Source organism: Eubalaena glacialis, chromosome 6 (assembly GCF_028564815.1).
Source record: "Eubalaena glacialis isolate mEubGla1 chromosome 6, mEubGla1.1.hap2.+ XY, whole genome shotgun sequence".
In the NCBI taxonomy this organism is placed as follows: Eukaryota; Metazoa; Chordata; class Mammalia; order Artiodactyla; family Balaenidae; genus Eubalaena; species Eubalaena glacialis.
The window spans coordinates 808758-832475 of NC_083721.1; the positions used below are offsets into that span (position 1 = coordinate 808758).

At 53.0% G+C, this 23718-nt stretch overlaps 1 protein-coding gene across 9 annotated transcripts in view; it reads right to left on the minus strand.

Moving 5' to 3' along the window:
* PCBP3 (poly(rC) binding protein 3) overlaps nt 1–23718 on the minus strand; it is a 212933-nt gene that overhangs the window by 49279 nt on the left and 139936 nt on the right. For 8 of the 9 annotated variants that reach the window (XM_061192815.1, XM_061192814.1, XM_061192813.1 and 5 more), the window contains exon 3: nt 4517–4652. In XM_061192815.1, coding sequence (XP_061048798.1) covers nt 4517–4526 — 10 coding nt within the window. In that variant the 5' untranslated portion in view covers nt 4527–4652. Of the gene's footprint in view, nt 1–4516; nt 4653–21361; nt 21428–23718 lie in introns of those variants that run through there. The other variant, XM_061192809.1, reaches the window with a different exon arrangement.

Genomic DNA, 23718 nt, shown 5'->3' on the forward strand with positions numbered 1-23718 from the left:
GAGGAACCATGCTCACTGGCCTCCCAGGGACAACCGAAGGGCGTTATTTCTCATCTAGCATCAAGCTCCAAAAGTGCGTGTGCTCCACACGCTGCAACACACACGCATCGACCTTACTCTAACATGTGCATGTCACGCCAGTGGATGCCAACGGCTCACCTGGTCACCGCAGGGGTGGACATTCCCCAACAAAGGTGCTGGTCCCAAGGAGGGAGCAGAGCCCTGGGCCCCGGGGATGACCAGCCTCTCTGAGGGGAGAATCATATTCCCACACCTGCCCCAGGAGCACCAACAGCTGAAAAATGACCTGTTTGTTTCCTACGTAATAGCTCACTAACACTGGAGTGTCAACAGTGACCCTGATCCTTAAAGAGGAGCCGTGTTGTCAGACCAGGGGAACGTCTGGAACTCTCGGTGAGGACCCCACGCTCCCGCTCCGTCAGCACCGGGCACAGCCCAGCTGGATGGCCCTGGACGCCCGCTGTCCGGGCTCCGCGTGGCCTCGGCCGGGCCCGCAGCCCCTTACCTCAGAACAAAGCCACTCTGTGTGGTCGGGCAGGGCCGGGTGGATGTGGCTATCAGACAGATGGTCACTCTCCCCGTTTAGAGAAGATCAAAATGCTAAAGGAGAAAAATCAGAGTGCGGTTTTGTTCTAAACCAGAGGAGGCTACAGATCCCATTGGCCTCAGGTTGGAGACCTCGTGACATGGGACCAGGCACATGTGACCTACTTTTCGCCCGGCTCCCCTCGTTCCGTTGGAGGGGTGCGCCTGGCGGATGCGCTGTCATTTTAATGACGCCTTCCCCCAACAGGGGCCACCGCACAGACCGCCGTGCCTGCGGGACATCGGCCACGACAGCTCAGGCCTGGAAAGGGAGGGGGGCAGAGACCTCGGGCCCATGTCAATCGAAACACAGCTCTGCAGAGCCGAGCCACTGCTGCCCCTGTCAGCTGTCTGCGCGCTGGGGGCTGGGTCCTCACCAGGACGAGGCGTCTGAAAGGGCACCCGCAAACCCTCTCCTTCCCCCAGTTTTCTCTCCCTTGTGATCTAGGGCTTCTAGGTGTTGCCTTGGAAGCCAGCTGTGTGCAGGAGCTTAGACAGCACTGAGCGCTGGGCGTCCTGAAAGGAGTGAGCCCGACGGTGGGGCTCTGGTCTGGGCAGCGAGATGGAAGGACTGACCCAGACCCATGAGAGGACGTGGAGGACGCATCTGGTCCCCCGGTCAGAGCGGGCACTGCCACCAAGCAGAAGGAGGTCGCCCTGTGACTGTGCTATCACCTCCACCTCTCACCGTCTCTCACGAAATCAGATGCAGATCAATGGAAAAAGTCAAACACCTACCAGGTGGGGAAACTCCGGCGCAGAGAGGACCCGCTGTCCGGGAGGACGAGCCTGGCTTTGCTGGGGGTGGTGCCGAGCTCCCGCTGCGAGAGCCCGCAGAGCGCGGGGCACCTTGTGACGCCAACTGGGGTGGCACCTGCCAAAATCAGCCTGACTGTTCGTTACGGGAAAAAACGGAAAATGCATATAATGCAAAAGCCCTGTAACTTCATCCCCCAGAAAGACCACCAGTGAGAGTTGGGTGTTTTGAGGTCGACCTCGTCAGACGTTTTTCCAGTAGGTGTGTGTCATTATACTTTTTCACAAAAATAGGCCCAAACCACCCAAGTTTGTCCTGTTTTTCTCACTTAACATTATATACAAAATATTTTTGTATGTCACTATATTTAAATCTACACAGTAGTGATCAAATTCCCCATGGTATCCCATTTTATGCATAAGATTTTATGCATTTAATTTTACGCATTTTCATGCATAAGGATATAGTCAACTGCAAGGACTGTATATTCTGGGTTTTTGAATTGTTATATTAAACAGTGTTTTAACAATACTCTTCAGGTGGACCTCTCTCTGTCCGTCTTTTATTGCCTCAGAATATTTCTTTATAGAAGGTCAAAGGACACACGTGCTTGAGGCTCTGGATAGGGTGACAAACCGACCCAGCCAGTGGCACCCCCGCGAGGAGGAGCCCTTCCCTGCGCTCCCGCCCACACTGGGCAGCCTCTCATCGGTGCCCACTGGTCCTGGCGTCCTGGGGATGCCAGCGTCAGTGGCTGGCAGGGGAGGAGGATGCCAGGAGCCCTGCCATGTGTCCTGCACTGTCAGCTCGTCCAGTCCCCGCAACAGCTCTGTTAGGGACAGAAAAGGCAGCCCTGTCACTCAGGCTCGCTCACGGTCATAGGGCACAGGCCGCTGAGGGCCCCCTGTCGGCCACTGGGAGGGTGCTGGGAGGACTGGGCACTGGCCTTTGGGTCTGGTGGGGGCAGGAGTGGTACAAGGAGAGCGAGTGGCCACATGAGGCCACCAGGGTTGGGGGGTGGTCACGGCAGGTGGATGAGCCCCCAAGGCTCCCCGCCTGATTCTGCGCGGGGGGAGGTGGCTGGGGGACGAGGAGCCGAGTCCTTGAAGAAGTGACAAGGAAAGGAACAGTGAGCAGAGGGGCATGAAGGACCAGAGTCACGGGCCGAAGAGAAGGAGCTGAGGGCACGGGGACCACGTAGGAGGCCAGAAGGTGCAGCCTGGACGTCAGGGGGAACCGAGGATGGTGGCATCCAGGGTGTCTGGGGCTGACAAGCCCACAACCGGCTGAACGCGGCTGGGGGGCAGGGACAAGGCCAGGGCAGGACAGGACAGCCTTGCCAGCTGTGCCTGCTAGCTGTTTCAGCGTGGGTGTCAGGAAGGGGGGCACCCACACCGCTGAGCACTATGCCTCCTGCCTTGGGGGGTCGTGTTCATCGTGCTAAGCGGCCGCTCACTCGCTTGCCCACGGCTGGGGCTTCTCTGTCTCACTGGACTCCACCCATCACCCCTGCAGCCTGCCCTGTGCCCGACACAAGGTCAGGCGCTCAGGCCTTGGACCACAGGGGCACCTGGCAAACGTGGCCGGACAGAGGGCAGGCCCACAGGTAGGGCAGGGGCCCCCGGTGTGGGGCTGGGCGGCGGGGGGGGGGGAAGGCAGAGAGCCTGGTGGGGTCCCTCGCCCCCCGCCTTTGCTGAGCTGCAGCCTGGCCTGGGGGTGGTCCGGGCCTGTCCTCCACCTCCACGTGGTCCCGAAGAAGCCCGGTCAGACGGCTCTGGTTTACGTAACCAGCCTCGCTCTTGACAGCAGCCTGGGACGCGCCAGCCGTGTGGAAGGAGCCGTTCCTTCCAGCCCCTGTCCAAAACCAGAGCCGCCTCCAAGTGACCTGTCACTGACGTTCACGCAAACAGACACCTGGAGGCTGAAATGATTTTAACCTTCCTCCATACAAAGCAAAGATCAAAACAACACAGCGTGCAGGCTTATGGAATTGGGTCAAGCACACAGGATTAAAAATGCTGAGCTGCAATGAAAAAAGCAAAACAAAGCCAGACAGACAACATTTGGATAGGGCAGAAGAGAAGCTGCTGTGGAGAAGAATGAAGAAAAATTTCATAAAGTCGGTGAGGGGGCCCTGTACCCCTTATTTAGTTTTGTGACTTTTTAAAGATGCACGTGTTTCTTTGACAACCACCTGGGAGATAGGTTGACTCAGAACCTGTACAATGTGTATGGCGTGAACCCGGATTAGTAACTCCCACAGCTGGAAACAGTTTCTCAGTGGCCACCTCTGCGGCCCCGCGTGAATAAGGCACCCTAGAATGCACTCTTCAGCCTTCGGCAATGCCCTCGTAACCTGAAATGCACGGGTGAATAAACTAGAACTGGCCTGGAGAGGACCAGGCATGAGAGCCGAGCAAGGAACCTTGGAGGCCTCCATTTACAGTGAGACACCGAGGCCAGGGAAAGTCAGTACTGCAGGCTCAGGACCCCTGAAGCCCCGGGCAGAACTCGGACCTCAGGGTGCTGGGTGGAGTGCGCAGCGGCACACAGGACACACAGGCTCCGGCACACCCCCTCCTGCGCACGTGCACACAGCCTCCTGCACCCACACCCCCACGGCAGCACGGTCAGCAGGGCCAGGCCGCCTGCAGCGCTAGCACGGGGCGCTGCATGTGGCTAGTGTCCCTCACAGACCCAATAAGCAAGCAGACCACAGACCCAGCTCTTCAGATTCCCCACCTAGTGGAATGAGGCCATAGAGGCCTGAAAACAGGGAACACATAGGCGAACACAGGTCAAAGGCATCCCACGTTCCTCAAAAATTCAAGGGAAAAAGCCAGGGAGAAACATTTCTGCCTCAGCTTAAACCTGCTTCTTCAAATTCTAGACGTGCCTTTTCAAGAGCCGATCAGGAATGATGTTCCTGCCCGATCACATTATTGCATCGACTTCCTTTCTTAAAGTTTCCTTTTTCATGGCTCGTCTTCACTTCCTGGCACTACTCCCGGCTGACACCATATCACGGACTAAAGAGGGTAAAATACAGCATGGGCCCTTCAAACACATTCCATTGTTCCATGGTGAGTCTGACTTTGCTACACATTCTTGGTAAACAGACAAGCGGACAAGGGCCGCTTCACAGCCACTCACCTTCCCCCATAAGCAGGCTGGACGAGTCAGAGCAGGCCCATAGATAGCGTGTGTTCACACTCGTTGTGACCTAGAGCATCACAACCAGAAATGGCGATTCACGGGAGGACCGACTTTGGTCGTGGAGCCCACCGACCTGAAACACAAAACACAGGGGCAAATGAGCTTACGAATTAGGACCTTGTGCATCGGGACTGAGCTTCAACAGAACTGCTTTCTTGTGTTCAACAGAGCAGCAAGCATTTCTTAAGATTCAGGTGTGAGACGCGCGGGATGTGATGAAATGCCAGTGAGAGCTCATCCTGGGACCCGCCCTACGCGGCCCGGAGGGGGCCTCCACTGCACAGATGAGCAGTCCAGAAGAAGTGCTTGGTAAAACTGTACATACTTTTGAGAATATAAGAGAAACAGTCAACTTTCTACTTGTAATATTTAGTATATTTATATGTATATATACTGATTTTAAAAGTTATGAAACTATATATTAACTTAAACACACTGCTGGTTTTCTACTTTACAGCTGGTATAATCATTTCACTCGAACCCTTCCATTTCAGCATGCAATCTGTCCACCTAGTCTTTTCCAGAGTGCATCATTTTCTCCTTGGTCTAAGTTTCTTGACTCTTCACTTTTTGAATTCACATTGTTGCCCAAACAGGAAACTTCATCCCCAGGCACAAGAACGCATGTTCATAACATACCCTCTTTGCTATTTTTCAAGTCGAGGTGTAACGACCTCTGCACGTTATTGTCAGGGATGCCTTAAAAGGCTCTTTACAACAGCATCCAACATTTGGAATTGTGAGGTCAGAGCACCAAAAATAATGAGAAGCCCATGTTAAATTTCTCTGTCTTTCTCCATGTCAATCAGGTAACCATTTTAGGCAATAAACAACATCACTGAGTCTGTTTCAAGCGAAAATATCTTACCCATATAATATGTTGAGGTTCAAAATGAAATAAATGAGAAAATACGAAATGTAAGGAAATGCCATGAAGGTGACGTTGAGTAAAAGCCTCCCTCTTTCACAGGGGCAGACAGTGTCTCCACTGGTGCAGGAAAAGGGTCAGCGTGTTACTGACTGGAGGATCGGAGAGGCCTGAAGGTCACGTGTGGGAACTCATCAGAAAGCAATGGAAGAACAAGGGATTGTCTTGGCTCCCTTGCCAATTAGAAAAGAACAGTCTTACAGATGTAGAGAACAAACGTATGGACACCAAGGGGGGAAAGTGGGGAGTGGTGGTGGTGGTGTGATGAATTGGGAGATTGGGATTGACATATATACACTAATAAGAATAAAATAGATGACTAATGAGAACCTGCTGCATAAAAAATAAATAAATAAAATTCAAAAAAAAAAGATCAGTCTTGTACGTACAGTGCCAGGAAAACTGATAGCACACACCAAAGAGTGCACTTGCATCCTTACCTTACACCACATGCAAAAATTAACTTAAAACAGATCAAAGACCTAGACTTAAGAGCTAAAACTATAAACATCTTGAAGAAAACACTGGAAAAAAATTTTTCATGGCATTGGATTTGGCAATGATTTCATGGATATGACACCAAAAAGCACAGGCAGCAACAAAAAGTAGATGAACTGGACTTCATCAAAATTAAGAACTTTTGTGCGTCAAAGGGCACTAATAAGAAGGTGAAAATACAACTTACATAATAGAAAATATCGGCAAATCAGATACCTAAGAAGGGATTAATATTCAGACTATATATAAAACTTCTACAACTCAACAATAAAAACAATTAAGAAATATACAAAGGATTTGATATATATTTCTCTAAGGAAGATATAGAAATGGCCAATAAGCACAGAAAAAGTAATTCAACATCATTCGGCATTAGAAAAATGCAAGTCAAAACCACAATGAGCCACTTAGGATGGCAATAATAGTAATAATAATGAAAATGATAATAATAAGAAGAAACAGAAAATAACAAATGTCAGCAAGGATATGGAAAAACTGGAATCTTCATACATTGCTGGTGGAAATATAAAATGATATAACCCCTTTGGAAAACAGGCTGGCAGTTCCTCCACAAGTTAAACCTAGAGTTCCTATATGACCCAGCAACCCTACTCCTAGGCATATACCCAAGAGAATGAAAATATACATCCACAGAAAAACCTGTACATGGATGTTCACAGCAGTGTTGTTCATAACTGTCAAAAAGTGGAAACAATCCAACGTCCATCAACTGATGATGGTGGATAAACAAAATGTGGCGCATCCTTATAATGGGATGTTATTCGGCCACAAAGAAGGGGATGAAGTACTGACCCGCGCGGCAACGTGGATGGACCTTGAAGACGTTACGAGAAGGGAAAGAAGCCAGACGCGGAAAGCCACATGTTGTGTGCTCCCATTTACAGCAAATGTCCAGAACAGGCAAACCCACAGGGACAGAAAGTGGACCCATGGTCCCTAGGGCTGAGGAGAGAGGGTAACGGGATGGGTGTGGGGTTTCTTTTGGGGCGACGAGAACGTTCTATGATTAGACAGTGGTGATGGTCACACACCTTTGTGAATACGCTAAAAACTACTAAAATGGGCAATTCTAATGTATGAATTGTATGGTAGGTGAATTACACTCAATTAAAAAGAACAGGGCTTCCCTGGTGGCGCAGCGGTTGAGAGTCTGCCTGCCAATGCAGGGGACACGGGTTCGAGCCCTGGTCTGGGAAGATCCCACATGCCGCGGAGCAGCTGGGCCCGTGAGCCACAATTACTGAGCCTGCGTGTCTGGAGCCTGTGCTCCGCAACAAGAGAGGCCGCGATACTGAGAGGCCTGCGCACCGCGATGAAGAGTGGCCCCCGCTTGCCGCAACTGGAGAAAGTCCTCGCACGGAAACGAAGACCCAACACAGCCATAAATAATGAAATAAATAAATTAATTAAAAAAAAAAAAAAAAGAACAAAGGTAATAAATACTCAAAAGTGTTTTTTAAAAAAGGCTATGGAAGAGACCTCGTATTAAACATCACAGAGTTAACACGTGTTTACTCCACCCTTACAGAAACTGCACTGAAATGACGCTCACAAAATAAAACAGCACAAACCCACAAGCACTAAGAAGTCAGGAGGAGCGAGAAGAACCAACAAGAGCTTTCAGCACAACCCTGGCGTCTGGGAAGTGGGTGAAAATGTGGTAAATAAGGAGCAAAGCAGAGACACTGACACCGCAGCCTCTAAGGGGAGAAGCCGCCCGGAAGCCGGCCGTTCGCCCCCTGTTCCAGGGAGAGCAGGGCCTGCAGGCACCGAGTGGCTCCACAGGGCAGAGGGGCAGGGAAGTGGGTGGAAACAGCAGTAACAATTAGAATTGTCTGTGAGGAAGCATTAGGGCCTCAAGTGCCATGCACCGTTGTCGCCAATCAAGTACTCCTGTTCCCAGGGACACCCAGAGGTTTCCTCTTGGGAAAGGGTGACTCTTCAGGACAGAAATGCCGACATCACCCCAGGAGTGTTTCGGGGACGAGAAGGGAAAGAACGAAACCTCATGCTCCTCCCTGAGGCCCGCGGCGCCCCAGCAGACAGGGCTCCCCTCACAGTAAGTCACATAAAGGAGAACGAGCACGACAGCACTTTCTGATGACAGCGCAAGAAAACCAGAGATTAATGAACTAAAAGACATTCCATTGAAATTTTTATCACCCCAGAAACCTCTGAAGGGAACTCATTTACTAAACATACAGCCTGACCTGGCACTGGGCTTGGTAAGAAGCACCACGAGACCAGCAACATGGAGAGTGATGTGACAGACTCGCTTGCGCAGTGACCCACTTCTCCCAGCATCGGCCACCGCTTCAGGGAGCGGGACACCGAGCTCCCTGTGGAGCGAGAGGTGAGCGACGGGCACCGTCCCGGAGGGAAGGCTCTGCCGTTCTCTTTTCAAAACTCAACTGGTGCTGGAAAGGGCGGTGACGGAGGAGATAAGGTGGGGTTCGCGACTCCCCTCTTCACCTCTGCGGCCGCCCCTCGCTGTGCGACCCACTTAGTGACAACAGGAGCAGTGGTTTTCAGCGGCTCGCTGAACAGCCCGCCACAACGCATCAGTTTCAAAGGACCAGAGCCCGAGGACGGCGCATCCCCTCCCAGGCACAGTGCAGACAAAAGCAGCCCATCGAGCCGCAAACGACACACAAGCGCACACAGGCAGACACACGCGTGTGCACGCGGGCGTGAGCGGCTCCCACTGCCGTCCGCACCCTCACGTGGGGCCTGGCTTCACCGGAAGGTCGGAGACATCGGACGGCCGGGAGCAGGGCTGTCCTGCTCTCCACTGGGCGTCCTCTGTGAGCCCTCCTGCCGGGAAGCTGGGCGGCAGGAGAGGGTGGGGGCAGGCGGGCAGGGTGCTTTAGGCCACTTGAAGAGGGGGCAGGTGGAACCTGCGGGAAACAGGGATGTGAGAGGATTTTGATAAATCACGATATTTTAACACCGGCAATCTGGCTGCTGGTGTGGAAACCAGGCTGAAGGTAAAAAGCGGCAGGAGAGGAAGCCGGGAGAGAATTCAGGAGATTACCCGCTAATCCAGCCAAGAGATGATGGTGAGGAAGTGCCTCGATGCCCCAGAGCCCGCGAGGGGTTAATCTGAGGAGCGACCCCAGGGCCAAACCAACAAACCGCCCAACTGGGGGGGAAGCCATGGCACCCCCGTCACAGTTCACACAAGGACAGTGAACACGGAGCGAGTTGTGGACTATCATGTGTGTGCGTAAAGCTGCACCTGACATTGAGAGGTTGTACATTCTCCTAAAACTCTCAGAGAACAAAACCAAAATTGACAATGTTCTAACTCATAATGCAAGTTTCAACCAATTTTCAAGACATGGAATCAACAGACCATGCCTTCCACCCGGTGGGCAATTAAATTAGAAATCATTAGCAAAAAGATAACTCTATAACTCTCCTGGACAAAACACTTTTTAAATGATTCTAAGTAAGAAGTGGACGGGAATGACATAATGAAATTAGAAAATCATGAGACCTCAACAATAATAAAAGTGCTGCATGCCAAAATCTGTAGCATTCAGCTACAATAGAACTTACAGGAAAACTTACAGCTTTTAAAAGCCTATACTAGGAACAAAGTCAGAAAACTAGTGAATAGAAAATCCAATTTTAGAAGTTAGAAAAATAACAGAAAGTACCCACAGAAAATAGAAAGAAGGTAATTATAATAAAGAATAGATCAGAAGTTACAAAAAAAGAACCAATTGTGAAAATGAACAAATATAAAATTTGGTTCTTCAAAAAAGGCCCCAAAATATACAACCCTCTGATGACGCTGATCAAGAAAAATAATCCAGAAGGCACAGATGACTGGAGTAATTAAAAGGAACACCAGGCCTTCTGGTTCTGGACAAAATGAAGCAGACGCATTTTTCCCTACATTCCTGCTGAGTACAACTAAAAACCCTGTGTTAAACATGCAACAAGCCTAAGAAAAATGGGAAAGGTGGAGAGAAGTGCCTGGATGGGTCCTGAGGTGTGAAGGCTGACACAACAGTGAGTTCACCTTTGTGTTTTGTTTTGATTCCCTCCTGTTTATTCTAGGCTGGTCACTGGAAAAGGCTGCGACCGAAAAATGCCAAAGAACACTGGAAAAAAGTCTCAAGAAAAGCCACCCCCCCGCCCCCCTGGAGAACACTGCCCTCCAGGTGAAGCTGACAGGGGGCGCGTGCACACACACACGTGCCCACATCCGAGGGGCTCCCACCCCTCAGGAACGAGGCTCTCCTCCCTCTGCTCAAGGTATCGGGGAGGCCAAGGGCTGCCTGGGCCTCCGCCCCAGCCCATCGTGAACGAGGTTCCCCCACCCACGGCAGTAGAGGCCTGCTAAGACAGGAGATTTTTATAAGATCCAGAATATCATGACATTGCAACCAAAATTTCCAGGATACAAACAAAAATCGCTTGCCATACCAAAAATGAGACTAGGAGAATCTCAACGTGAAAGAGTAAAGAAAATCAATAAATGCGAACACTGAGATGACAGAGATATTAGAATTCTCTGACAAGGATTTTAAAGCTGCCATCACAAAAATGCTGCAGTGAGCATGTCTGAACATGCTTAAAGCAAATCTCTAAAAACCTCAGCAAAGAAATGGGAGAACTGAACAACCAGCAAATTACCAAAATCCAATCAAAATGAAAGAGACAACCTCAATATGCCTACAGCCATTAAAGACATGAAAACCTGTAATAAAAACTCCAGAAAAAAGAAATCCCCAGGCCCAGATGGTTTCACTGGAGGATTTTACCAAACATTTAAAAGAGAATGAACATAAACCTTAGACACTCATAGAAAATAGAAAACTTCCCAACTCATTTTGTGAGGCTACTGTTACCCTGATACCAAAACCGGAGATAAGACGGTACAGAAAAAAAAAAAAAAATAGACCAGTCTCGCTCATGAACATCCACACAAATAGACTCAATATTTTTTTTATATTAGCAAATGAGGGACTTCCCTGGTGGCGCAGTGGTTAAGAATCCACCTGCCAATGCAGGGGACACGGGTTCAAGCCCTAGTCTGGGAGGATCCCACGTGTCGTGGAGCAACTAAGCCCATGCGCCACAACTACTGAGCCTGCGCTCTAGAGCCCATGAGCCACAACTACTGAAGCCCATACGCCTAGAGCCCATGCTCGCAACAAGAGAAGCCACCGCAATGAGAAGCCCGTGCACCACAACGAAGAGTAGCTCCCGCTTGCCGCAACTAGAGAAAGCCCGTGCACAGCAACAAAGACCCAACGAAGCCAAAAATAAATTAATTAATTAATTAATTTAAAAAAATCTTTAAAAAAATTAGCAAATGAATCCAGCAAAGTGTAAAAGAGTTATGTACCATGGCCAAGTGGGATTTATCCAGATATGCAAGGCTGGCTCCATGTTAAAAAAAATCAATCAGTATAATCTACCATATCAACAAGCAAAAGCATAAAAGCCATATGACTATATAAACTGATGCATTAAAACACATTTGACAAAATTCAACACCTAATTCATGATAAAAAATACCAGCAAGTTAAGAATAGAGGGAAATTATGTCAACTTGATAAATAGCATCTATAAAAAACCTACAGCTATCATCATACATATGGTGATAGAATGAATGCTTCCCACTAAGATTGGGAACAAGCACGGCTGTCCACTTTCACCACTCTTATCCAACATGTTACTGGGAGTTCCAGCCACTGCAATAGGCAAGAAAAAAATCAGAGGCATTTAGGCTGAAAAAGAAGAAGTAAAACTATCATCTCTATTTGCAGATGATACGATTTTCTACCTAGAAAATCTTGAGGAATCTATAAACAAAACAAAACTCCTAGAAATAATAAGTGAGTTCAGAATGGTGCGGAATATGAGTCATACACGAAAAGTAACTGCATTTCTGTATACTAATGGTGAACATATATCAACCAAAATTTAAAACGATTTAAAATCACTGAGAAATACAATGAAACACTTAGGTACACACTTAATGAAACTTATGCAGGCCCTGTCTGCTGAAAAATGCAAAATGCTGATGAAATAAATCAAAGAAACATAAGTAAGTGGAGAGACAACGCTATATCCACGGATTGGAAGACTCAACATAGTAAAGACATCAGCTCTCTCCAAATCGGTCTGCGGGCTCAACGCAGTTCCTGCAAAAGTCCCAGCAAGGTTTTGTAGACACAGACAAGCTTATTCTAAAATTTATATGGAAAGAGAAGAATAAAGCAGGAAAAATCCCTCGATTTGATAATAAGGCTTACTTTGTAGCTACGGTATTCAAGAGAGTGTGGTGTTGGCATCAGGGGGTACACACACCAGAGGACGAGAAGAGAGAACCCAGGGGCAGACCCAGCACAGAGGCCTGGCTCCTCTCCGACAGCTGGGAAAGGAGTCCCACTGAGAAAGGTGGTCTCCCAACAAAAGGTGCTGGGACAGGGGACCCTCGCCCTAAGCCTCACACCTCACACAAACACTAACTCAAAATGGGTCACAGACACAGGGGTAAAGCAAGAAACTACAAAACTTTTAGGAAAAAAACAGGAGAAGAATCTTCAGGACCTAGGGGCTAGGCAAAGAGTTCTTAGACTTGACACAGAAAGCATGAACCATGAAAGGAAAAACTGATAAACGGGACTTAATCAAAATTACCAACTTTTGCTATGCCAAAGACCCTGTTAAGAGAATGAAAAGCCCAGCCGATGCTCCCCACACCCGGGGCGCCCTTCACCCACATCCCCATGTCACAAGCTTGGCCACCACTCCTGGCCTCCAAAGCCTGCTCCCCTGGCCCCAGCAGCCTTGCAGCCCTCACCCAGCAACTGGCTTCCAGAAGGCGCTTCTCTCCACTTGTGCACCCCCTCGTTGCAGGCCTGGAGTAGAGGCACAACGCAGATTTTGGATGAGTAAGAATATACTGAGAGCAGGGGAGGCTAGCACGGTGCCTCGGGCAGGACACGGGTCAGACCCTCTCACCACAGCCCAGCCCAATGTGCCCGGGACCCCCGGAGCGCCCTGACTCACCACTCCCTCGGGGATGGGGCAGAGCGTGGAAGGGCCTAGGCCATGTCTCCCGACACCTGGAGGGGAACCAGAGTCCACCAGGGACTAAAGAGGGGCACCAGGCAGCCCGCAGACCAGCCGCGCTCACCCGGTGTGGGGACGCACCCTGCAGGGTTGGCAACAAACTCACACAGGTGGCCCTGCAGCCGAGGCCCGAGAGCGGCCGCCCGGAGGAGGCGGGCAGGCCCCAAACCAACAGTCCAGGGGCAGGAAAGACGGAGGAGCAGGGCTTCTCTCCGGGCTCACGGCTCTGGCCCTCAGGTCAGAGGGTCTGCCGTGCACTCGGCAACACCCTCGGCGTCGCCCTGGGGCAGAGATGCTCCCAGTCCCACCGGACACGCTTGGCCAAGTACTTGCTCTGCCAGCCAGATGTGAGCAGGGTGACACGTGTCACTCCTCTGCCCTGGTGACAAGCATCCTGAGGATGCCAGAGTGACTTCAGCTGATGCGTGGCCTGTGCAGGCCACAGAGACCCGGGACTCATGGTGACTGCAGTGCAGCTGGGCCACGCTGGCCATTACAGAACCTGCTGGTGGGGCCGGGCGGGGCCGCAGGGCGGTGCACCGGGCAGAGGCTGCAGAGGCTGCGGTGGTACCGAGCACAAGTGCCGCCTGCACGGAGGAAGCAGACAATTTCACCAAAGAGATTACAGCTTCAGGCAAGAGCCCGAGGGAGGAGCACTTAGGAGCACATCTTTATTCCGACACCGAGCTCAGGAAGGTCCGCGGAGAAGAATCCGGGGAGAGTGGGGAGTGGGCTGGGGCCGGGGGGTGCAGCTGTTCTGCCCCCAGAGCGACCCTCAAGCTCCCCGTCTCTAAACCTCTTTCCTCCCTTATACTCACTGGGGACACCATGGTGCTTTTTTCCTTCTGGGGGGTGTGTATCACCATTCAGCTTACTGGACATTGAAACTGAGCAACCTTAAATATTTTATCTATTAATTCATTTAAAAACAACGATAAGAAACCTGACACAAGTTAACAAACGTAAATCTTCATGAATAACTAAATTTTCCCAAACAAAAAAATTAGTGTGAAGTGTGGCCTTGTTTCCTATTTTTGTAAGTCTCTTTAGGGTCTGGCTTCGTAGAAGAAGCTGGATTCTCGTATCTGCTCCTGTGTTTACTCTGTTGTGATTGCTTGTTTTGGGTGAAGTCCGTGCAGACAGCGGGCCTCAGGGAGACGGGCAGCTGGGAAAGGCCTGCTCAGATACCTGGGAACACGGTCTTCCTCGTCACCATGCCTAACTCAGCGATGGTAATTTCTTAAAGGTTAGCTGCAAACTGCAATCTGAAACCACATGAAAAACCACCAGGAACTTTGTGAACACCGTCACACTGTAAAAGCCTTGGTCTGCCCTGAACTTTGATTGTCTTTTACCCAAGCATGACTGGTCATATGGAAACTGGTTCACTGAGTCATGCAGAGCTTCTAAATGTGGACAGATTTTATCACTCAATACCAAAAACAATCACACTTGTTAATATCACCACTAAGCACCACAGAAAAGTCTTAAGGTCTGAGGGAGCAGTGGACAGTGGCAGATAAAAATTTTGGACAGTTCTAACTTTGCTGAGCCCTCAAAGGTCATAGTTGGCGGCAAAACCCTCGGATGTAACCCCAATCATTTCTGAGAAAGTGCCTGTCCAACACCCACGTCCAGACACCTGTCCACCAGGCGTCCCCCCAAGTGGCCGTGCTTCCTGCTCGGCGTGGTGCACAGGCGGGGCAAGGACGGCGCTCGAGGCTTGGGATCTATCGGATACAAGGAGTAGGCGCGCTGCCCCGAGACGACGTGGTTAGGTGAGTCTGGCTGAGAACGCAGGGGCCACTGGCAGAGCCTCCAGGGGCTCAGGCCCCAGCAGTAGAACCCCCCAGCTCAAGCGGCACTCAGAGAGAGGGGAAAGGCGCGACCAGCACTATGGAAATAGTCATTTTTGACCCTGCAGGTCCCTTGCAAGGGTCTCAGGGACCCCTAGGGCTCCACGGGTCATGCTCTGAGGACCACAGCAGTAGAGGGTAAGACTGAGAATGTCTTTGGGTGACAAACACTTGTTAAAATTCAACTTAATGACAAGAATCTGATTAAGGAGGCGGCCAGCACACCCTCAGTCAGCTTGGGAGGTGGCAGGTCTGAGGTCAGGTGCTGCAGGGCCGGTCCCTCCTGCGGTCCCTCTCCTTGGTGTGCAGACAGCGTCTTCTCCCTGGGTCCTCCCGTGGCCTTTCCTCTTGGGGGCTCACTCCTGGTGTCCCTTCCTCTTATTAGGACACAGCCCTATCGGGTTACGACCCCACACTTATGACCTCATTAAACCTCCTTAAAGGCCCCGCGTCCAAACACAGTCGTGGTGGGGGGACAGGGATTCAACCTATGAATTCTGGGGGGACACACCCAGGCCACAGCCTCCTCCATCCAAACTGCTGAGTGACATTTCCAGCTGGGAAGCGGGGAGGCCTGAGGCTGGAGCCCCCTGCGGACGGCTGCAGCAGGTCCGTCTGGAGAGAGGGGTGCTCAGGAGGAACCAGGGGTGCAGCTGCCAGCACCCCACCAAGTGAAGTTCTGTGGGCACTGTCTTGGCCAAGGGACCACGGGAGGGGCAGGCGCAGGCCAGGACACCCACCCAGCCCAGGAGCGCAGGGACCTCTGAACAGGGTCGGCACACTACAGAAACCCAGCCAGACAACCGTCTGGTTTCGTAAAGGAAGTCCTACCGGCGCACGGCCGTGCCCACGAGCGTGCGTACCGTCTGGGGCTGCTTTTGCGCTGCGATGGAGGAGCTGGGCGATGGACACAGACCTCGCGGAGCCCACAGTGCCCAGGTATTTACCACCTGGTCTGATACAGAAATCCAGACCCCGCCCTAGAGGACAGAGGTGTGGGGAGGCGCAGAAAGAACGCGGGACAGTGGGCCGGGAGGGACCCCAGGGCCGGAAGTGGGGCCTGGCGAGGAGGTCGCGCGTCGGGCCCTCACATCTGTGGGGTGCGGGGCGCCAGGCGCCTCCCGCTCCCACTCCATCGAAAGGGACCTGTCCGAGTCGCCGCAAGCTGCGCCCACCCATGGATGTTGCGGCAGCTGGACAGTCAGCAGCCCCTCTGTCCTTAGGTGTCCAGAGGAAGAGGGGGCAGCTCGGAGCTGGCCAAGAAATGGGCTTGAGAGCCTGGCCATGATGCCTGTGCCTGCGCTGGTGGCGGGTGGGCTCCGGCCGTCTCTCCTGGGCAGGGGACAGGAGGGCAGCAGACGTCTGTGTGTTATTTGTTCTCCTGCACACGCCCCGCCTGTGCCCCGGGGGACTAGCCTCGCCCAGCGCTGAGGTCAGGCCTGGCCACCTAGTGCTCCTCTGGGAAGAAGCTGCACGGCGAGAGCAGCGTCCTCCGCGTTCTCTCCTCCCCCTGCCATCATTCCGGAATGTTCCAGAGAGAATTTGCGCCATTAGCCTGGGAAGGGGGTGAAGTCAACACAGAAAGAGCCACAGCCGACCCAAGAGAATGAAAAATAAACTGTGTATTTATACGACTTGAGGATCATTTGTTTCTGCAGCTCAACCCGGGCCCTGAGCGGCCCCCACCGGGGTAGGGAAAGGGCACCTGCTCCGTCTCCCCAGGAGCAGAGGTCTGCTGACGGGCTTTCTGTCCCTGCGGCCGGCCTGTGCTCCTAGGCACGTAATGAAAGCTGCTTTCGTGGCCGTCCACACTGCTGTGTGAACCCGTCCCTGTGCGTGTATCTCGCAATAGCCAAGTTCACCCACTCAGGTTTATGGCTGTGACGGACGCTCCCTGGACTTGTCTCATCCTCGTTGTTTTTTCTTTTCTTACCTTCAGTTACACATTTTCTGTTAAAAGGTCCTGCGCTGTTGTCTTGAGGCACCTGACACACACACAGGGTCACCTGTGCTCCTGCAGAGGTGACAGACGGAGCAGAAAAGAAGGTGGACGGGAGATGACGAAGCAGGAAACCAGCGTGGGGCCCGGACCCTGGATTCCTCACAGGAACTGTCCTTGCTGCGGATGCCCCCTCAGGGGTCTCCCCTCCCGCCACATGCCTTGAAGACAAAGCAGCACAGAGGGCGGCAGCTCTCCGTTGTGGAGGCAGAGTTTCCCGCACAACCCCAGGCCCACTCGGCACGCGCTGCTGGGAATCAGCAAACCTGATTTGAAAAATCTCATTACAGGGCATGTGGCCATGACGTCAGGGTGACCCTCCGCTTCCATGATCGAGTTTAAGAACTGCATGTGCCTCTGAAAGCTGTTCTTTCTGGTATGATTTGGCTTAGTGCCCTACGGTCCTCCTAGAGGATGGAAAGATTGTACAAGAATAAGGGAACAAGAGATCCAAAAAATTCAGCTGAATGTTTCAAGCTCCCTGATGCTCTGTAGACGAATTTGCAGTTCAGTGCAGTGATCCTTGGAACTGTCTAAAATATTCTAGAGAAATAATGAGGGGGATGGTCTGCAGGAAGGTGGAATGAGGAGCTTGGTGAATGCTGTCCCCCAAAAGCAATCACAAAACTAGACAAAACCGTCCAAAATAACCATTAGGATGCTGGAAATCAACCAAAGGCATAGGACAAATCGAGAGGCGTTCACACTCGGAAACCTGCTGAGCCTCGGGTGGGTGGCGCGGGCTGCTGACGGGCACGGTGAGGGCGAGCGATGGCAACGTGGGCGCAGCCTTAGAAACAAGAACAGGCCCCGGGGCAGGAGCCCAGGGCGGGCAGCAGACGGGCACACAGCACTCCGGGCTGCAGAAAACTCGCAAGTGCGCAGTTGTTCCACTCGGTTGTGCCTGATGAGGCCCCACTGCTCACCGACGTGGTCAGACGTCACCCGAGACTCTGGACCACACGTAGCGCGTTACCTGCTCTGGGCGCTTGTGCAGACACCCGTGCACGCGGCTGCAGGTGCACACAGGCCTGCCGTGGCTGCTCACAGAGACCAGACCTCCCGCCACCTCCTGCCAGTCCTCAGGGCAGAGAGCACCCGGGCAGCGGGTACCGCAAAGGTGGTCCTTTTTGGTGGAAAGGAAATTTCAATCTGCAGGCAGCAATCCAACTGAGGAAAAATGCAAAATGAAGCAGTATTTTTGGATGGGACCTACCCATGCATTTATTTGCACGCTGTCCACTCCTGGGCCCACGGCCCCTGCAGGGCCCCAGCCTGGCCACCTCTGGGGGCTGGAGGGTCGACTTGCTGTCTCAGTCCTGAGCAGGGCTTCACCTCAAAGACACGTCATCAGTGGGAGCTAGAACGGACATCTGGCTCCACCTCGAACCCCAAACTCATCTTGCCAGCCCCTTTCCTGCGCTGGATGTGTGCGGACAAAGGTATCTCAGGGTGGGGGAAATTCAAACTTGAGATGCCAGAAGTTATACAGCTGTTCAGTTTCAAAATGGACTCCTCTGAGAAAAACCCATGCCAAGAGATCTAGAAACACATGGTAAGAACCCCCCAGCCCCCCTCAGCTGTGGGTTTAGACGCTGCTTCCAGCCCATCCCTGCCGGGAGCACTTGGCACTCCGAGTGCATCCAGCCCGGGCCACAGGCAGGCAGTGGCTGCACTCCTTTGGGGAGGTCTGGCGGATCACAGGACAGGGCCCCAAGCCCGTGGGTGCAGCAGATGAGGGGCAGAGAAACCCTCTAGAAGGAAGGGCCAGGGGCCTGGGGTTAAATGGCCGCATTTCCACCGTGAAGACTCATCACAATTCCAACCCAAACCCAGCTGGACCTGCATGAACCCTCACAGAGTGGGTGAAAGGTCACTTAAAAGAATAAAGAGCCAATTTTAAAAGACACTCACTGAGACTATGTGCTCCTGGTACAGCCATGCAGTGAGATGGATGGACCTAGTCGGAGGATGGGCACGTAAGGTACTGGAAGACGCCATGACATTAGGACCCTTGGGGAACTGAGACGTGGTTTAACAAAGGTGCTAGCACAATTAGTGTTAGACCAAAAAGTAAAAGATTAGACTGATCTAACCTCACACACTACACCAATATAGATTCTAGCACAATTTCAAGAGTAAAACTATATTCTTATTTCACTCTTTAGGTGTGGGCTTCACATGGCGATTTCCTACCACAGAGGACAGTGTGGGGAAGGGGACAAAGAGTGACTTCGCAGTGGAGAGACTGACAGACACACCTGGGCCAGGTGACCAAGGTCAGTGTCCACAGTGTAGGTCATGAGACGGCACGGACCCTGGACCCCTGGACGGGACATGATGAGAAGGGCCCTTCCCCTCTGTGCTCTTCCGAAAACCCATAACCCCAGTCCAGTCATGAGAAAAACATCAGACAAATCCCAACAGACGGACATTCTATAAATTCTCTGACCCACTCTCCTCAAAACTGTCAAGATCATCAAAAACAAGGAATGTCTAAGAAAGTATCACAGCCAAAAACAGCCTAAAGAGACAAGGCAATTCAATGTATTCTAGGACAGAAAAAAGACATTAGGGAAAAAGTGAGGAAATCTGAATATAGAATGGACTTTAGTTTGGTGATAATGTATCAATCTTGGCTCCTTAATTGTAACCAGTGTACCACACTAACATAGGTGTTAATAATGGGAAACTAAGTGCGGGGCTGGTGGAAATCTCTGTGTTGTCTTTTTTTAACATTTCTGCCTATCTAAAATTGTTCTAAAGCCTTTTTTCAAAAAGCTATTATCAACAAAATACAAGGGCAAATCATCTGAGAAAATATTTGCAGTATATACTTCAGAAAACAGTACGTAAAGGACTTTTACATGATAAAATAAGACACTGGCAACGTGTGACTAAGATGTGTGCAAGCTCCGTGACAACCAGAGGTGCTGCCAGAACCCTCGTCTGTAGCCGGTGAGACAGGTGGGGTTTAAGGCGCCCTGTCGTGGAAGCCTGGCCCGGCCTGGGGCTGCCACCCTCACAGGACATGGCCTGAGAAAGCCGTTGGTGCAGAAGCACCAGAATTTATGTACTGAACATTTTCCCACGTTCTTAAATACCCTCTCCAAAACCCTTTTAATGGCATCAGACTAATCCCTCATATTTCACCAATCCTCCCATAATCTGGCCACTTCGGTTAATGACGATATTTTTACTTTTATTACTTTGAGAAACAGCAACACCTGTAAATTGTGACTTGCCAATAGGTAAGTATAGGTGACTCAGTGAGTGCAAAGTTCCAATCGCAGCAGTGTGGACGGCAGGACGCCAGTTTTCCTGACGATGCTACTGGCTGCACACAGCCCCCCGTCCGGCGTTGGTCAGGGACCACGGCGCCCACACTGAGGTCCGGGACTACCGGGCGGGACCCGGGGCCCTGCTGCACAGCGAGCTCCGTGGTCGGATGGGGCGGGGCTGGTGGGGAAGGTCTGCTCCCGCCTGCTCCCCTGCCAGGAGGGGAGGGGCCCAAATGCCCATGAGCACTGCCCCCAGGACAGGCTGGGCCCGGGAGTGATGCCCACGGCGGGCTAGGCTGTGGGCCAGCCTGGGGAGGGGAGCCCGTGCCTGGCCACAGGCCAGTTGGTCCTCGAGCCCACTGGGGACAGGGCAGGCTGGCCGCCATCCTCGGCAAAGGTCACGTGCCTGCCTCCCAGCCAGAGGCCCTGTGCCAGGTTTGTGTGGCCCCTTCTCCACCCTGCTTCACTGGCTCTAAGACACGCCCCTGGCCTAAAGGCCTGCGGGTGGCAGGAGGGGGTGTGGGTGCAGCCCTCTGCCTCTGCCCATCCCTGGGCGCTGCCCACTCAGGACAGTCTTTCTGTAACAGGCATCTGACTTCAGGTCAACGCTGCCACTGAATGCTTCCGGGAGGCACAGGCCGAGGGGTGAGGTGGTGTATCACCGTGCCTTGTTGTGCAGTGGCCTCACCGCCCACTGCCTTGCACTGAGGGCGCTGCCCCTTGAGTCACAGGGTCCCCCTTCCAGTGGCCTGAAGCCCCTTCTCCTGCTGACGTCAGCCCAAGCCCCCTGGACGGGAAGCCTAAGGTCACCGAGTGGGCCAGACGTACGCAGCCCAGGCTGGCCTCCACCCGCTCCCCTCCCGAGCTCCCACCTGCCCTTCACCTGAATCCTGTGCACATGCCCTACGGTCCCGCCAGGCCGCAGGTGTGTTGGACCAGACGTCCTATCCTTCACACCTGACCAGCCCGGTGGGCTAAGGAGCTCTGGGAGGGTAGCGGTCACAGCAGCCCTGGACCCCCCCGCGTCCCCTCCAGGGCCATTCCCTGCACTGCCGCCTGCGTCCTCACGGCTCGCCCGCCCTCCCTGGAGAGGCCAGATACCTGAAGCACGAGAGGACGACGGCCATAGGCAGGCGGGGAGGCTGCAGGTGGAGGCGAGGACGGGCAGCCGCTCCCGCCCTCCGTTAACATCCCACGTTTGCAGACCCTCAGCCCCGCTCTGGAGCCAGTCTCGACGCGCCTACACAGGCCTCTCCAAGGAGGCCGGGAGGATGTTGGTCAACAGAACCTCCTGAACTCAATCGGGGTGGAAAAAGCGCTTCCCATCTGGGTATTCTAGAAGCCTCAGTCTCTCCTTCACTGGAAGGCGGCCCCGGAGATGAAAGGGTGTGACTTGATCCAGCAAAATTACCAGCCACTAGGAGGCAGCAGAGCTCCACTGGCCAAATCCCAGTTCTTCAAAGAAAACAGTTCTCTGAGGGATTCACAAAAACAGACCAAACCTGCCCCCGTCGGATTCGGTTCGAAGCCATGCCCACTACAAGGGCAGAGTTGATTGGATGCTAAAGACTGCAAGGCCCTCACAACCGAAAGCGTCTCTCACCTACCATTCCAGAAACATGGGCCGAACCTACTCTAACTCCCGGGTACAGGGCCTCCCCAAGTACCCTGACAACAAGCAGCGTCCTTCTCTTCTGACCACCGGCCCCTGGGTGTAGGGGGAGGCGTGATCCACACACACCTTCTCCCGGGGCAGGTAGCTCAGTGGGACGGGGAGGGAACCCCCTCCCGCAGGGTTAAATCTCTGGGAGATCCCACAGCTTTTCACTCCTTTCAGAAAACAAAGTCCCTGGTCACTGTGAGTCTCACCTGAGTTGACATGAACACTCCCCCATACCCCCAACCCCCCACCTCCCTAGAAACAGTGCTGGACAGGACCCGAACGCCCACCTCAACGAGGCTGTGTTTGAGTGGACAAGACAGACGACAGGCAAGACAAAGATAGGCCAAACAGGGCGCTGGGCAGTGACCAGTGCTAAGCACAGCCAGGAGGGCGTTCAGGACAGGGTTGGGGTGGGCCTCACAAAGGGGCAGGGAAGGCCCACTGTGGTGACTTTTGAATAAGGACCTGAAACACATGAGGGAGCAGAGCGCCCAGCCCACAGGGCACGTGCAAAGGCCCCGGGGTGGGGATGGGGCTGAAGAGGGCAAGGGCAGCAAGAGCTCGGTGACGGGCCTTCCAGGTCATCCCAGGACTCCAACTGGTGCAAGAGCTGATTCCACCATTGCACAGCCTGTCCCGAGGAGGGGTGAGGATGTTGGAAGTGTTTTAGATTGGCAGCCTGGACTAAACCTGTCACGCCCAGATCTCCAGTCGAGAACAGCCGGTTAGCTGGTTAATGGGTGGTTCTGCGGTTCTTCCCAGCAGGACAGTGTCCAAGCCCGTCCTCCTGCTGCATACTCCTGGCAGGTGGAGGCCATGCCTGATGCTTCTTGGTCCAGCAGCCTCGGCCAGCATGTGGGAGCCTCTCAGGACCCAGTGCCCAGCCGGGACACTCATCGGGAAGGCCTCACCCTCGGCTTCAAGAGCACTCCCTCCCCACTCAGCCACAGTGCCGTAAATTTTTTTAACAGGGGTGGATGTGCCCCCAGACTGTGCAGCTCCAAAGGGAACCAAGCACACAGACCCCTGGGCAGCCCTGCTGCCCCATGCATCTCCTGACGCATCAGGGAGAAGCTGATGGTCAGCGCGGGAGCCCATGTTCCCAGGTCATCGGGGCCAGACCTCAAGTCCACCCTGGGTCCCCGGTTACATCTGCCTTCCTCACTCGAGATTTGTCCCTCTTTATCATCCATGCTTTCCAGTTGCTGACTTCTGTGCACAGCTGTCCAAGGTAGAGTTCAAACACAGCTCGCTGGGCAGCAGCTCTGCCCACCTGGAGGCTGTGCTGACCCAGTGCTCTAAGGGTCCCACTTCCTGGCTCCCAGCTCACTCCACTCTGGGGGTCGGCCTGATCACCACGCGGCCACCCAGACCACAGGCTCATCTTCAATCCTCACAGTCCCAGGTCCCCTGCATGGTCCCCTGTGTCCGCCCCAGGAGGTGACCACACACACGTCCCCAGCGCTCCCAGGCACACCTGGTCACACAACAGTCTCTTCGAGACAGTGGGTGGTTTTCAAGCTTCTCTGAGCCACAGAAACCTTTCTCCAGACACAGCTTTCTGCAAACACTCTGCGTGTCAGTTTGAATGTGCCAGGTGCAGACACCCCTGCACTTCCTGGAACGTTCCAGAAAGCATCAAAGGGAGAGGAGGAAGTGAGGCCCCGACACCCCAGGCCGGGGTCACGGTCCCAGCACCAACCTTCACTAGCTGAGGCCCCAGGAGCCGCACTGCCGTGTCTGGAAAAGGTGTGGTTCCACCCAGAGTCCTCCAGGGAGGTCTGTGGGGAGGAGC